Source organism: Podarcis raffonei, chromosome 14 (genome assembly GCF_027172205.1).
Source record: "Podarcis raffonei isolate rPodRaf1 chromosome 14, rPodRaf1.pri, whole genome shotgun sequence".
In the NCBI taxonomy this organism is placed as follows: Eukaryota; Metazoa; Chordata; class Lepidosauria; order Squamata; family Lacertidae; genus Podarcis; species Podarcis raffonei.
In genome coordinates, this window is record NC_070615.1 from 53,214,598 (window position 1) to 53,228,621 (window position 14,024).

The 14,024-nt window shown below is 47.4% G+C and overlaps 1 protein-coding gene across 2 annotated transcripts in view; it reads right to left on the reverse strand.

Annotated features, from left to right (window-relative positions):
• The window catches only part of CREBBP (CREB binding protein), a 70,467-nt gene that overhangs the window by 37,376 nt on the left and 19,067 nt on the right, over positions 1-14,024 (reverse strand). For both annotated transcript variants that reach the window (XM_053365759.1, XM_053365758.1), the window contains 10 exons: positions 13,012-13,261; positions 8,285-8,398; positions 7,247-7,489; positions 6,457-6,553; positions 6,041-6,163; positions 5,510-5,627; positions 4,808-5,000; positions 3,214-3,267; positions 1,469-1,563; positions 444-632 (listed from right to left, as the gene is read on the reverse strand). In XM_053365759.1, coding sequence (XP_053221734.1) covers positions 444-632; positions 1,469-1,563; positions 3,214-3,267; positions 4,808-5,000; positions 5,510-5,627; positions 6,041-6,163; positions 6,457-6,553; positions 7,247-7,489; positions 8,285-8,398; positions 13,012-13,261 — 1,476 coding nt within the window. The remainder of the gene's footprint in view (positions 1-443; positions 633-1,468; positions 1,564-3,213; positions 3,268-4,807; positions 5,001-5,509; positions 5,628-6,040; positions 6,164-6,456; positions 6,554-7,246; positions 7,490-8,284; positions 8,399-13,011; positions 13,262-14,024) is intronic.

Sequence of the window (14,024 nt, forward strand, 5' to 3'; positions counted from 1 at the left end):
ATATAAAAAAAAAATAAAAATGACATGGCGCACAGGGGCTGGCTCACTATCTGCCAGGAGAACAGGCTGAGGGATGAGGTGTGCATTAGGTAAGCTCAGTAGACAACTCCTGAGATGATCTAGGTTAGAATTTAATCATGAGGTCTGGGAAGCAAGTGGCTTGTGATCCATGTCAGAGTCATGGCTGGGCTTGAGAGCTGAGCTCCTACACCATTGTCACAAGATGGCATTGCTGAGGTTCTCTTGCATACAAATGTTCACAGCAGGCCCACAGCGACACAGTGCCTTGACTCTGACATCCAGGGAAATGGTGGAAGCCACAGAAATACCAAGGTGCAGACACAAATATCTGAAGCGAGAGAATGGTCCTCACCGTTTTGATGAAAACCTGGAATTCCACATTATGCCAAGGCAAGTAAAATGAAGCAAGCCATGAGCCGTACCTGTGCCACTCCTGCCTGTGCTGCCGCTGGGCCCAAAGCAACGCTGTTGACATTCAAAGCTCCACTGGAAGCAGAAAACTGGTTCTGTGGCAGGAAGGGGCTTGGGGTGGAGGCCTGACCCATCAGACTGTTGGAATGAGCTGCTATCAGGTTCTGGGACTGAGGCATCCGGGAAGGAGACAGTGCCATCTGCAAACAAAGCAGGCCCTGTGCATTAAGGGTCTGGACCACAAGAGAGTTAGGTGCTCACTGAATCCATTTCAGAAGAGAGGGGAAACAGGCACCAGGCGGCTCCCCCCATCGTCTCTCTGAGCTGAATGTGCTTGCCAGTTGCAGTCTCTTCTTCCCTCCCGCCAGGCTGCCCTCTAACATCTTCACTACACTGAATCATCCAATGTATTTATTTGATCTCTATTTCTAACTGAAACAGAAAATTGCCCTAATGTCTAATTTAGAAAGCTGACGTGTATTTTAACCTACTTTTCAGCTTATCATTGATTTCAATTGTTTTTTAAATGTTCTAAATAGTTGTTTTTAAGTAAAAAACACCACACCATTGTTTTATTCTTTTTGTGAATTGCTTTGAGGGTTGCTGTTTTTTTAAAAAACAATCAAGTGGTACAGTAGACCCACAACTTACAGATTTGCAGAGGTGGTGGGAAAGTAAGTATGTAAATGGAGAGTGGGGGGGGGGAGGGAGTTGGAAGGGCCCCGAAAGCTATTGCAGGATCCACCCACAGCCTTCCAAAGGCCTCACAAAGCTCAGCAAAGGAGGGGTCACATGGAGAGCTGGTTCCGGGGGGCCTTCCTGACTTTGCATGCAGACCCCCGGAACACAACCCCCATGTAAGCTGCAGGCCTACTGTACATACATTTTATGAAATAAAATTAAGTGACTGAATTAATCCAAAACTGAATGATGCAATACTGGAAAGGACCTGAGGTAACCAGCATATGAGTTTATTTCTCTTAACGTATCCCAAGCTTTAAATAGTCAAGAAGAAAAGAAAGAGAGAGCTACAAACCGTGGAAATGGATCCCATGTTGTTCATCTGGACAGGATGGTTCATTGGAGGGGTAGTGCGGGGTCCTATCGATGCCTGGGACATTTGGACATTCCCTATGGACATGGGGTTAAACTGATTCACTCCTGCAAAATGCACCCCCAGAAGAGCCCATTAGGAGCGAGTCCCCCAAGTGCGGATCGACACACAGCTCAGCCCACCACGCTCCTGCCACCATTCCAGCCTGAGGAACACTCAAGCCTGGCCTGCAGGGCAGCTGGGCAGAGGAGACCTAACCCCTCTTGGCAGTGACTGTGAAGGAAACCCACAGAAGTCAAGACGCAGCCAGAAGACACTTAGCAGAGGGACTAAAGACAGAGAGCTCTAAATGTGGAGAGCTCTCTTTCCAACAGCCCCCTAATTCTCCAGCACACCTTTTCTGATTCTGTTTAAAGGGCAGCACAGGGACATTTGTCGTCCCATTGTCTTGTTATTGAGCAATGCCTGGGCACTGAGGGAAGGAGCTGCTACTGTCAGCAGACACTGTTCTCCACGCAAGTCTTAGTGGTCTTCCCCACATGGGATCTGTCCTGCGCAAGTCTAGCCACAGACATTCCCAGCACTCAGAGCACATGCCATCCCTCCCCCCCAACAGCTGGCACCAGGGGCTTCCTGTTCCTCCATCCCCTCTACCACTCCCAGCAGCTGGGTTATCCAGAAGTGCCATGCGGAGACAGGATCTGTGTTTAAAAAATGCAACTGAATGGAACCATGTTGAAGTTTGGGGAAAGGAAAATGGAAAGCTAAGGGTTGTGAAAAATACTGTATCTTTCGCTCCGTAAGACACACCTAGGTTTTAGAGGGGGAAAGCAAGAAAAAAAATATTCTGCACAAAGCATGCAAGCGGCTTTCTTGCTTTAAACCCTTCCGTCCCTCCTCCCGCTTCGCTGAGAAGCCAGCAGAGCAAGAGCGATAGCTGCACAGCGCCTCTTCTGCTGGCTTCCCAGCAAAGCTGGATGAGGGACGAAAGGGAGCCCTTACAAGGGAGCGCTGAGCAGAGCCTGGCAGCGGCTCTTGCTGGCTTTTCCGGGAGGTATGGGAAGGGACAGAGGGCAGCCTGTCAGTCCCTTCCCCCACCTCGCGTAAAAGCCCCCTAGAAACGCACACACGCTCCACGCGGCTCTTTAAAGGGAGCGCTGAGCAGAGCCTCCCACCTGCATTCACTCCATAAGACGCACACACATTTCCCCTTACTTTTTAGGAGGGAAAAAGTGCGTCTTATGGAGCGAAAAATATGGTACACGCACCATTCCCTTTGGATAAAAGGAAGTGGAGCTGAGAGGGAGCCAGTGTCACTGAAAAGGTACCTTACCCCCTCTCTACGTGGCGTCTGGAGCACCCTGCAGTTATGTCAGGAAAGCTGGCTGGCTTTACTATGGGCTTTGAGTGGCGAGGGTAATGCACACAACAGATTAGTGAGGGGCATCCAGGAAGAGGTGCATTCTCCCCAGGACTGCTACCAAGTTGCACTCAGGGACCCCCTGGTTCGCTCTGGGTTGGGTGAAGTAGAGCTCAAGAAAGCCAAGCTTTTTGTATCCGCCTCAACGGCTGTGCCCCCCCCCCCGCCCGTGGCATGCTCTCAGTCTACTCCCTTGGAACAAAGGCTCAGGTGAAAGTGTGGCATAGAGGAGGCACCCCCCACCCCCCAACAGGAGACTCGCAAGAGTGAGGCTAAGGAAAGGATCAGGTTAGTGCAAGTTGAATACCTTGAGACCCCTGCATGCGGCTCAGAGGCACATTCGGCATGGACAGAGGCCCATCTGCAAGAGGACAAAAGCAACACGGTCAGTTCTTCCTTCGCGGCTTCATTCAGCACAATCTTCACTTAGCAGACAAATCAAAATGCTAGAAATCAAACTGATAGGGCTGCAAACTTCAAATAATGTGTAGATTAAAACCTCAATTAAATAGAAAGCCACCCTAGTTAATTAGGCATCAAGTTTGCTTGTTTTAAAAATCAAACACTATTTTTAATATCAAAGCCTATCAAAACGACAGCTGACAGGCCCCATCTGAGAACAGGCCTTCCCCTTTCATTCTAATGCCTCTTCCAAGATGGTGCAACAGACGCATATGCCAATTGAAATGATTGAATCTCACTGAGCAATCCTCAGGGGTCTTTAATCAACAAACAGCCCTACAACAGGACTCCAAGTGAGCTTTGGGGTTGTAACTGTCTTCCGAGGCCACCAACCAGGGTGTCCTCCTTACCTGCCTGGTGTGGAGCGGGGCCGCTGTTTTACAGCAGCCCTGGTCTTACTAGCTGGGGTGTGTGTGTGTGTGTGTGTGTGGTTCTGGAAGGATGTGAGAGAAGACAGTTGCTCCCCTCCAAGGAAAGTAACCTCTGGGGTGCTGCAGAGTTCAGTCCTGTCTCCTGCACTGCTGAACATCTACATGAAACTGCTGGGGGAAGTCTCTGGATGTTGATGGCACCTATTTAATTCTCCTTTTCCTCAGTGATGGGTTTCCCGAATGATGTCTGAAGACAGTAATGGGGTTTATGCTAAACCAGGTCCATCCATGTAAGAGGGGATGGTCAGGGTTTGAGCTAGTGAGCTGCTTCTGCTCACACTGCCCTCTGAAGGGAGACGTCTTCATTTTGGCCATGCTCTCTCTGGGGCTGCTGCCCCCCTGCAGACCTAGACAGAATTCTCACGGTTTTGGCTGGTGCACCAACGGCATTCTCTCCTTGGCGGATGGGAACCTGTCACTGCCGCACCTTCCACAGCGTCTCAGCTGAACTGCTGTAATGCACAGGGGGAGGGGGGGCAGCGTACCTTATGGCAGCTCAGAATGGCAAAAAAATAAACCTATTGCAAGAATCTACAAGTATGGAAGACAATGCCAGTCCTGCAAGAAGTTCACCAGCTAACAGTTTGCATCTTGGTCAATTCAACATGCTGCTTTTGATCTTGACAACAAACCACCCTAAATTCAGGCCCTCTCAAAGAGCACCTTCTCCAGATATCATCCTTCACAGAAGCTACCTGGACATCTGCAAGGAGCAGGGCCTTTTCATTTGTGGCGCCTTCTTTTCAGACTGTTAGAAGGTAGGAAAGTACTTTTGCCTGAGAGGGCCTTTGGGTTCTAGGGGATGCAAGCACGATGCTGCTCAACGTGGCTTTATTAACATAGTATTTTCCTTCCTGGGGTGATTTTATTCAATACTGCTTTTTCTTTGAGTGTTCTTATTGTAACCCACTTTCTGTGCCTCGTGGAAGGCTAAATGGTGCGCCACAGATCTAGAAGCTGACCCAGACTTCCTTGCTCCACTTGTCCATTCCTTTTGGGAGTACTTACTGGGAGGTCTCACAGGCTGGGCTTGTCCCACAGCTGCCGCCACCTGTGGAATGCCAGGAGGCTGAGTCCCGGGAGCCTGTAAGGCTGGCGGATTACCCAAGATCCCTTGCTTATGTAAACGAGACCTCCGCTTCTCTTCTAGCTCCTTTTGTATTTTATATATTTTCTCTGCCAATAAATGGTAATATTCATCCTAGAAGGGGGAAAATGTTAGGATTAGGTTTTAGAATATATTTGAAAAAAGCAGCAAGGATGACTGATTAACACTGGCTTAAATTTTATTTTGCATGAAAAGTGATCTGAAGAGTTCTCCTTCATAACTTGAGTTTTAGGAATCTAAGCGCTATGCTGTGAAGACCAAGACACTTCCTGGAACTTGACCAAAAAGTAGACTCTTTGACAAAAGGAACAATGGCTAAGTTGGCAATAACAAGGCCAGAGCCAGTCCAGCTTCTGTCAATTTATGAAGGCTATCCCTAGTAAGATTACAGTATTTTCTTTAACCAGTTGATCTTCCTGCCTATGGACAGGAAGACTTCTAGGCACTCATTGGTTTGCTGAACAAAGGAGGCGCAGCACTCAAGATTTCAGGAATTATATAATAATCCCAGGCTGTTTCAGTGGAGGAACACAGTCAAAAGGAGCCACTTTCAGCCACACAGGACTTTACAAGACCAAGCTCTTGTCTGGTACAGAACCTACCCTACTGTTAGCTGATTCATACATATCCCCCTCTACTTTCCTAGCGTAAGCCACCAGATTCTCCATCCGGCGATCTTTCAGTGCTGCTGGGTCAGGAGTTGGGAAGATGGCTTGCACGCTGCAGAAAGAAGAGACATAAATTCCATCACGAATGCTGCTGGAAGACCTGGGTAAACCTTACTTTCCCCTATCTGCCTACACCATGCAAATTGATTTCAAAAGCCCAGTTTTCAGGTAATTGGGAGAGATTCAGTCTTCCCCTAGGATGGCATAATTGAAATTGATGATAGTTACACCCTGAGAGAAAATGTGGGTCTAGGGTTGGGCTGTTGAAAATAAAAACGTAAGTGGAAAGAATGGAGAATCTTCTTAAACCAGTTTTGACTGTAACCCTCCAACCCCCCCTCCAACCCCCCCCCCGAAGCCTTCAGACCCATGAAACCCCCAAACGCCAAGGAGCACGGCTGCAGCTCTGGCAAGACTCCTGCCCTGTCCCGCAGCAAGTCGGGTCCACCCACAAGACACACTTACAGTTTGTGCACTAAGTGATTGCGCAGGTCCTGGGTGACATGCTCGTGCCAGGCTTTCCTCACCCCGGTGCTTGAAGGTGGTGCAGCTGTGGGCATCGAATTTGTGCCATCATTCATTAAGGAGCTAAAAGAAAAGGCAGTGAGGGAAACTCTTGAAGCTCTCTGTTGCATTCCAGAAAAATCTTGTTTTTAAGGCTAAGAAATTATCCAGTAACTGACTACAACAGAGCAGGCAATGAAATTCAAGTGCAATTTTGCTTTTGAAGGGAAATAGAAAACAAAGAACTGAGGAGTTACTTGGAAAAGGGGACTATGAAACAACCGTGAGAAAAAGTCTGACTAAGGACTAGTTATTTCTACAACTGAAAATAGGCATCATGTGTAAACACTCAACAACCCTTTAAAAACATTTCTTACTTTGCTGCCCCAAGTGAAGTCGGAAGCGCAGTTTCTGGGATCATGCTGGGTTGCTGGTCTGTTATTCCTCCAGCCGTCAGATTCATTTGATTAGTTCCTTTGGAATAAGATTATCCCTCGTTTAGTTCAGAGGAAATACCAGTCAATTCACACCATTAAATCACTAACATTTTTATATGTACTGTAGGATAAATCAAGCAAGATCTTTAACTGTATAAATAGCGGTCCTACCACATCCTCTATTTTAAATATATTTTTGTTGTTGTTTAGTCGTTTCTGACTCTTCATGACCACATGGACCAGAGCACGCCAGGCACTCCTGTCTTCCACTGCCTCCTGCAGTTTGGTTATTTCCAAAGTTATAGTATATACATTACACCTTTCCCCTTACAAGTCACCTCTCTCAGGACTTCCCAGTCCATCTCTCCTTGGCATTCTACTCAAACAGTATTCTGCTGCAGATCCTTTTCTTCCACCCCATTTCATCTCATACATTTACCTTGTTGTTGTTAACTGCGGTTAACAGATTCACTATTCTCCCCCCCCCCCAGTTCTACACTAGGAAGGACGAATCTGTGGCACAAGCGTGGGTGTCAAGGAGGACGAGAGAGAGATCAAACACAAAAAAGGGGAGGCTCCACTTTTTTGCAGTTTGTGAATGAGGCTGCAGTTGCATATGCTGTTGTATTTCTGGTAAGATTTGTACCCCCTTCCCCTCCATGCCCCCCCAAAGCAGTTAACATTCGTTTGAAACTCACCCCACCCCCCTCCTGCATGTGCCCCCACCTACCCAGTGCATTCATGGTTCTCATTTGCGGGTGAGCCTGGGGCTGGGCGGCTGGCTGGCCTTGCACTTGGGGCGGCAGGGGCGCCTGCTGGGACTGGTTGCCATAGGGCAGGCCAAGAGCTGCGTAGGCTCGCTGCATGGAACTGGGGTCAATGGGGTTTGGGTTGCTCAAAGAAGGAGTCGTTGCCTGTCCCGTGCCAGAGGCAATAGAATTCTGGATGCCACCAACTGGGGATCCCAGGAGTGCTGCAAAAGAGGAGGACAAAAGAAGCATGAAATGCTGTTGGACAGAGCAGAGGAACCTGGCCAAGATGTTGTTGGATTTTTAAAACCTTGACTGAATGGCCTTCATGCCCTGCCTTTCCTGTAAGAAGCTTGCAGCAGTGTACATGGTTCTCCACCCCCCTTATCCTCACAACAACCTTGGGGTGTAGGTGAGGATGAGATGGCAAAGGTCTTGAAATAACTCTGCCCTTTTACAGACTGGAGAGACCTGGGCCAATGATAAGAACCACACCCCACTGCCACACACGACTGAGGAGCAGGCGCATTAACTGACCCTTGCTCAGTTTGTGTTTCGATTGCTATAATTGTCATCCAAGACACCTGGCAACAAAGAGAGATCTTTCTAGGGATTCTTCTAGATGCTGTGAATGGAATCCAACATTGTGGAAGTGGACTTGTGCAATGAGATCCCACCTTTCTCCTCCCTTCTGCAGTCTTACAAGCATGCCAAAACCATCTCTGGGGGGTGGGGTCCCTCAACCCTCCACAGCAGATTGTAAAGGGGTGCTGGGGGTGTTGAAGGCAGGGGGAGAGATCCCATCACACCTTCTCATGTAGAGATGGCATGAGAGGCACCCTTACAGTTTTATGGATGATTATCTCAACTTGCTAGCGCAAGTTTGCGAACTAGCAAATCACAAAAATAATCAGAAGGGGAATTAGGCTGGCATTACATTTACACTGGACTTCTTCAGGGCAGAATCTCCTAAGTATGTATTCCAAACCAGACTTTTCTGAACACTGGTGAATACGTACGTTGCTGGTTTCTCTTGTCACTGGCATTTTTCAACGGGAGACACACAGGACAATCGTGCCGTGTGCAATTCTTCCAGTGGGATATGATCTGACGTGACGATGCACAGTGGGCAACTAGGACAAGAAGAGAAACCATATGCAACATCTTTATAGGTTTGAAGGACCTCAGTTCCACTCTGAGGTCACCTGTTTTCTCCGGTAAATGCTGCAGGAGCATTTGAAAGTTCACATCTATGAACAAGGAGCATTACTGGAAAAAGCACAGCAGACAGTGCGGCAGGAGAACATTCTACATTGGTGTAGAAACGGAACACTGACAGTGTCACCTACTGGACTAATGAAGATAAGGGGACACAAATAATTTCCTTATTCTATTTTATCGTTTTAAAAAGGCTGTCATGACTAAATGGTCTCCTACCAAAGGTAAGTAACAGTAACTTATAAAAATGAAATATTTGAAAGATGCTTCATCTATTTAAAGCTATTTAGAGGTTTTTGGCAGGTAAAAGGATATATCTAAATGTGCATAAATGGCAAACTTAAATAAGATTAAGGTACCCCTGCCCGTACGGGCCAGTCTTGACAGACTCTAGGGTTGTGTGCTCATCTCACTCTATAGGCCGGGAACCAGCGCTGTCCGCAGACACTTCCAGGTCACGTGGCCAGCGTGACAAGCTGCATCTGGCGAGCCAGCGCAGCACACGGAACGCCGTTTGCCTTCCCGCTGGTAAGCGGTCCCTATTTATCTACTTGCACCCGGGGGTGCTTTCGAACTGCTAGGTTGGCAAGCACTGGGACCGAACAACGGGAGCGCACCCCGCCGCGGGGATTCGAACCGCCGACCATGCGATCGGCAAGCCCTAGGCGCTGAGGTTTAACCCACAGCGCCACCCGCGTATAAAAAATAAGATTATTAAACATTAAATCCACCTTCCATGACCTTAATAACATAACCCTCAACATGCCACTCAATTATAATGGAGGGAAAGGACAAGAAATGCAATTCGTACACACTGCACAGCTGATATCCCAAAGATATAGACTCAGCACTGATGCTTCGCCACCAGAAATACAAACAGTAAACCTCAGAATTCTTAGCAAGAGAATGCCAACTGAGCTTAAATCCACTCCATAGGGCTTTCCCCACCCCCAGATCCTTCTCAAGCCACCAGAGACTACGCTGATGTGCCTGTCTCTGCTCCCTCTTCTCCTTCTGACCACTCACTGCCGTCCCACCACCAATCCCCGGACTCTGAGCCTTCCTCCCTTGGGGTTTCCCCAGTTGCTGCTTCTCACCATTCCTCTGTGTCCAGCCAGTCCATGACAGATTGACATTTGCAAGATATGCTGCTGCTAATGACATCTTGCTTAGTACTCGTTTCTTATCACCTTCTGCCTGGTGCTTAGCTTCCTCCGGTTCCAGAAAAAATGAAGCGTGCCACAATGGCTTTCTGTATAGAAGCTGGAGCATCAGCTTTTCTGGGGAGACCGTTCTCCATTTTGAGAAGAACCTGAGGAATTCTTCAGACAGACTTCTCCTTCTGGGGGGAGTGTAGAAAATGGGTGCAGCTCCAACATGCACACTGCACATAGAGAACACATCTTTCTTATCTTGCAAAATGGAGCGGAGCCTGCAATTGCCCTATCAACTGTCATAATCAAAACCGTTTTGATATAGTACCTCACCAAAGACTCCTGAATAAGCTCAGCAGTCAAGGAATAAGAGGGAAAGTTGTTGTTATTGATCAGTAACTAGTTAAGGAACGGAAAGCATGGAATATGAATAAATAGACAGCTCTCCCAATGGAGGGATGTAAGAAATGGGGTTCCCCAGTGATTGGTACTGGGATGTGCTTTTTAACCTGTCATGGATGATCTAGAGTTAGGGGTGAGCAGTGAGGTAGCCAAGTTTGCTGATGATAACAAAATTGTTTAGTGTGGTTAAAACAAAGAGACAGTGAGTAGCACCAAAAGGATCTCTCCCAACTGTGTGGATTGCAGTTGCCATTTCAATGTTGATTCGATGGAAGCAAATGCAAAGTAATGCACAAGCTCTGCATATATGTTTATAGGATCTCAGCTGGCAGCAACTGACCAGGAATGAGATTTTGTGGCCAGAAGTGGATCATTCAATGAAGACCCACAGCAGCAGCTGTGAAAAAGGCGAATTTCATACAAGGGATCACTATTAAGAAAGGAAACGAGGATAAAACTATCAGTATCCTACTGCTCTCATTGGAACTTGGAACTGTGCGCTGTTTTGGTTGCCTCATCTCAAGGAGGAGACAGTAGAACTGGAAACAGTTCAAAGAAGGAAATGGAGCAGCTCCCCTGCGAGGAACGGACCTTTTCGTTAAGAGCAAAGGCCAGCGAGAGGGGACTTTGCGGTGTGGAGAAAATGAATAGAGACGTTTTTCTTCCTCTCCCATAATACTAGAGCTCAGTGACAACTAATGAAGCTGTATGTTGGAAGATTCAGGATACACAAAGGAAATGACTTCTGTACACAGCACAAGGAAGACTATGGAATTTGTTCCCACAAGAGGCAGTGAGGAACTCTAGTGGAGGCCTTCAAAAGAGGATTAGGCAGATTCATGGAGGAGAGGGCTGTCAAGAGCTACCAGCCACAATGACTTTGTTTGACCTCCACTGGGAGAGGCAATGTGCCTCTGAATACCAGTCGCTGGAAACCACAGGAGGGGGCAGAATTGCTCTTGCACTCATGTCCTGCTTGCAGGCTTCCCACAGGCATCTGGTTGGCAACTATTACAGCAGGGTGGTGGACTCCATGGGTCTTTGGCCTGATCCTGCAGAGCTCTTTTATTTATACTCATTACACCGAAGTCACTAGGCTTAACTAACAATGGATAACCTTAATGGGCAACCAAACAGGTACCTGTGCAAAAGCAGAATTGAGAGGGAGGTCTAATTCTGGCTGCCATGAAGCTATGAGGGAGCACAGTGGTAGGTCTGGTCTGCTGGGGCAGCATCCCACTGTAGGCCTTACAAACCTTTCGTTACTAGTCAGCTGAAGGGGAAATGCCTGCCCTGCCCACCACACGAACGGGGACCCTGGCCTCACACTGGGCTACCATTTTATTGGTAGGCAAACTTTTTGAAGTCAAGAGTCACATTCCTGGAACAGAAAAGCAGCCTTCTCTCCCTTTTGCTCTCGTATCCTTTGAAGGATTGTGAGAACGCTCTCAGTGAAATTCACCTTGGTTTCAGCAAAGCATTAGACAAAAATCTCCATGACATTTGGGTTAATTAACTGGCTAAAGGCAGGGTAGATGAAAAAAACCATCAGGTGGGTTCACAGCTGGTAAAAAAAGAGTGCTCCAGAGGGATGCATGCCCATCAACGCTCTGCATCAAGTCGGGGGGGGGAGGGGGAGTTCCAAGGAGGTGCTGGAGGCTGTCCTGGGAGCAGCCTTGTTACATTTTTATCAATGACTCAGATCAGGTATGTCCAACTTCCAAGAGACTGCAATCTACTCCCAGTATGAGTAGTTTGCTGCAGCTACAAAAATAGGCTAATACAAGTTTAAGCTGCTTCAGCAGAACCACTGTTTCTAAGAAGAAACATCATGGTACACATGTACCAGCACAACCAGACGCCTTCATTTGCCCCAGCTGCAACAAAACGTATTCCCCCCATATCGTTCTCTACAACCACAGCAGGCACTGTAACTCTCCAATGGTTTGACTTCACCCCTGTAGGCACACTCTTCCACTGTCTCCTGAGACAAACAGATGCCAACCAGTGTTTCTAAGTGGTGAGAATTAACAGGCCCACTTTATTCTGCATTAGTAAGACTGCATCTGGAGTCCTGAGTCTAGCTCTGGGTGCCACACTTCCAAGAACACAGGCAAACTGGGATAGGTTCAAAAGGGGAATGAAGTTGGTTGGTAGTATGAGAAACAAGTCTTATGAGGAAAGGTTGAAGACTGAGGGGAGGCATAGCAGCCCTCTTCCAACCCATGAAGAGTTGTCCCAGAGAAGAGAGCAAAGAGGGAACACACAGGTTTAACAGCATTAAGATCAATGGGGTAGATTTCAGCTTAACTTTAGAAGAGTAAGAACAGCTTGGCAATGGAAGCAGTTGTCTGGGAAGGGGGCTCCAGCAGAGGGTGGGCAGTCATCTCTTTGTCGTGTGTAGGGAGGGGAGTACTCTAGTTCTGGATCTCCAACGTTAGCAGGGGGTCAAGTTAGATGCCTACATGGTCAGGGTGGGACTTGTGACCCCAACTTGCTCAGCCTGCCAAAGTACTTCTGAAAGGATCCGAGTGTCCTGCCTGTCTCCTGCTGCAGGTTTGTTGCAAGACCTTGAGGACTGCAGAGAAAAGCAACAGTAGCCTGGAACCTTCTGATGAGGCCAACAGGTGTGCTTCTAGAGGCAATCTGCAAATCAATACTTATTCTCCCATCTGCTTCCAAGTGAACCGAGGCATGGTGAGAGTTTCAAAAACAATATAGGACTAAACCACAAGGGAGGGAATTAACCCCCAATGCCAGAAGCCCTGGAGAGCTACCTACTCCGTATATGGGCTGGTCTGGAATTGGAGAAGTGCCTCCTGTTGCAATAAAGTCAACTTGGCCATGACGCTCAAACTTAAGGTGTCCCAGTTTCACTGACCAGAGAGAGGGACACAATCGTGCAGAAGACAGACAACTGGAGAACCATATACCACAGACCTCCTGACAAGGTTTTAAACCCTTGCTCTTACCTTGACAGGCCTTTCCAGCTTGACAATGTGTCATATGATTGAGGACATTTTTCATGGTTCGGCAGTGGGGAAGGGCACATGGCCGCACCTCTCCGTTGGCTTGCTCTCGTCTCTGACACTTGTGAGCATGAAGTAGCAGAACCAACTGTTGCTGAATAAGTTTGCGTTTCTCAGGGTCAGCTGTTGGCCCGGCTGCCATTGCCTGCGTTGGTACAATTCCCACCTGCTGTACCTGGGTTTGCATTTGAGACTAAAAAGAAAGACAAAACATTTTCGTATCACCTTACGAAGCTTCACTTAGGACAGAACAACTTGCAATGCAATCTTATTAAAGACATCCATTTGATCACCATCTCAAACTAATTTGCCACAACTAACAGCCACTAAGATTCCACCATGCAATTTTTAGCATTTACTTTGTGGGAGAACTTATAGCTATGCACTCTACCCTGGACATAAATACTCAGAAGTGCCAGTAAATTCAATGGGAACTCCTGAGGTGTGCTGTGAACCAGATGTATGCATGATTCTAAACATGTTGCATGCAAGTCTTGCTCCTTTCAATGCAGTTGCCATCCACATGAGATTAGATGAGAATGACTGACAGTTTAAGCTACTTTACCTCCATCTGAAAGCACCTGTTGTTGTCTACTTCCACATTTGTTGCTTTCCTTTTTAATAATATTTCAGCAGGCAGTATGTTCTCTTGCTAAATTATCACCAAATCATAACTAGCACTCCAAGCAGTTCAATGTGGACCACCTCATTCTTGGAGGTCAATTCACACTTCTCCAGATCACATTTGTCAGTTTAAAACAGGAAACCATTCATGCTTATTCAGCAAAGAAAAAGTTGCTGCCATCCCAAAGAATTAGAGATATAAAACAAAAACAGCAGTGCTTTTCCTGGGCCAACAATAGCTGGCATAGAAGTGTCCTAACAGAAGCAGGCACTGTTCCTCAGACTTTGCTAAGTATGTTCTGCAGGTAAAGAGAACAGTACACTCTCAGGTC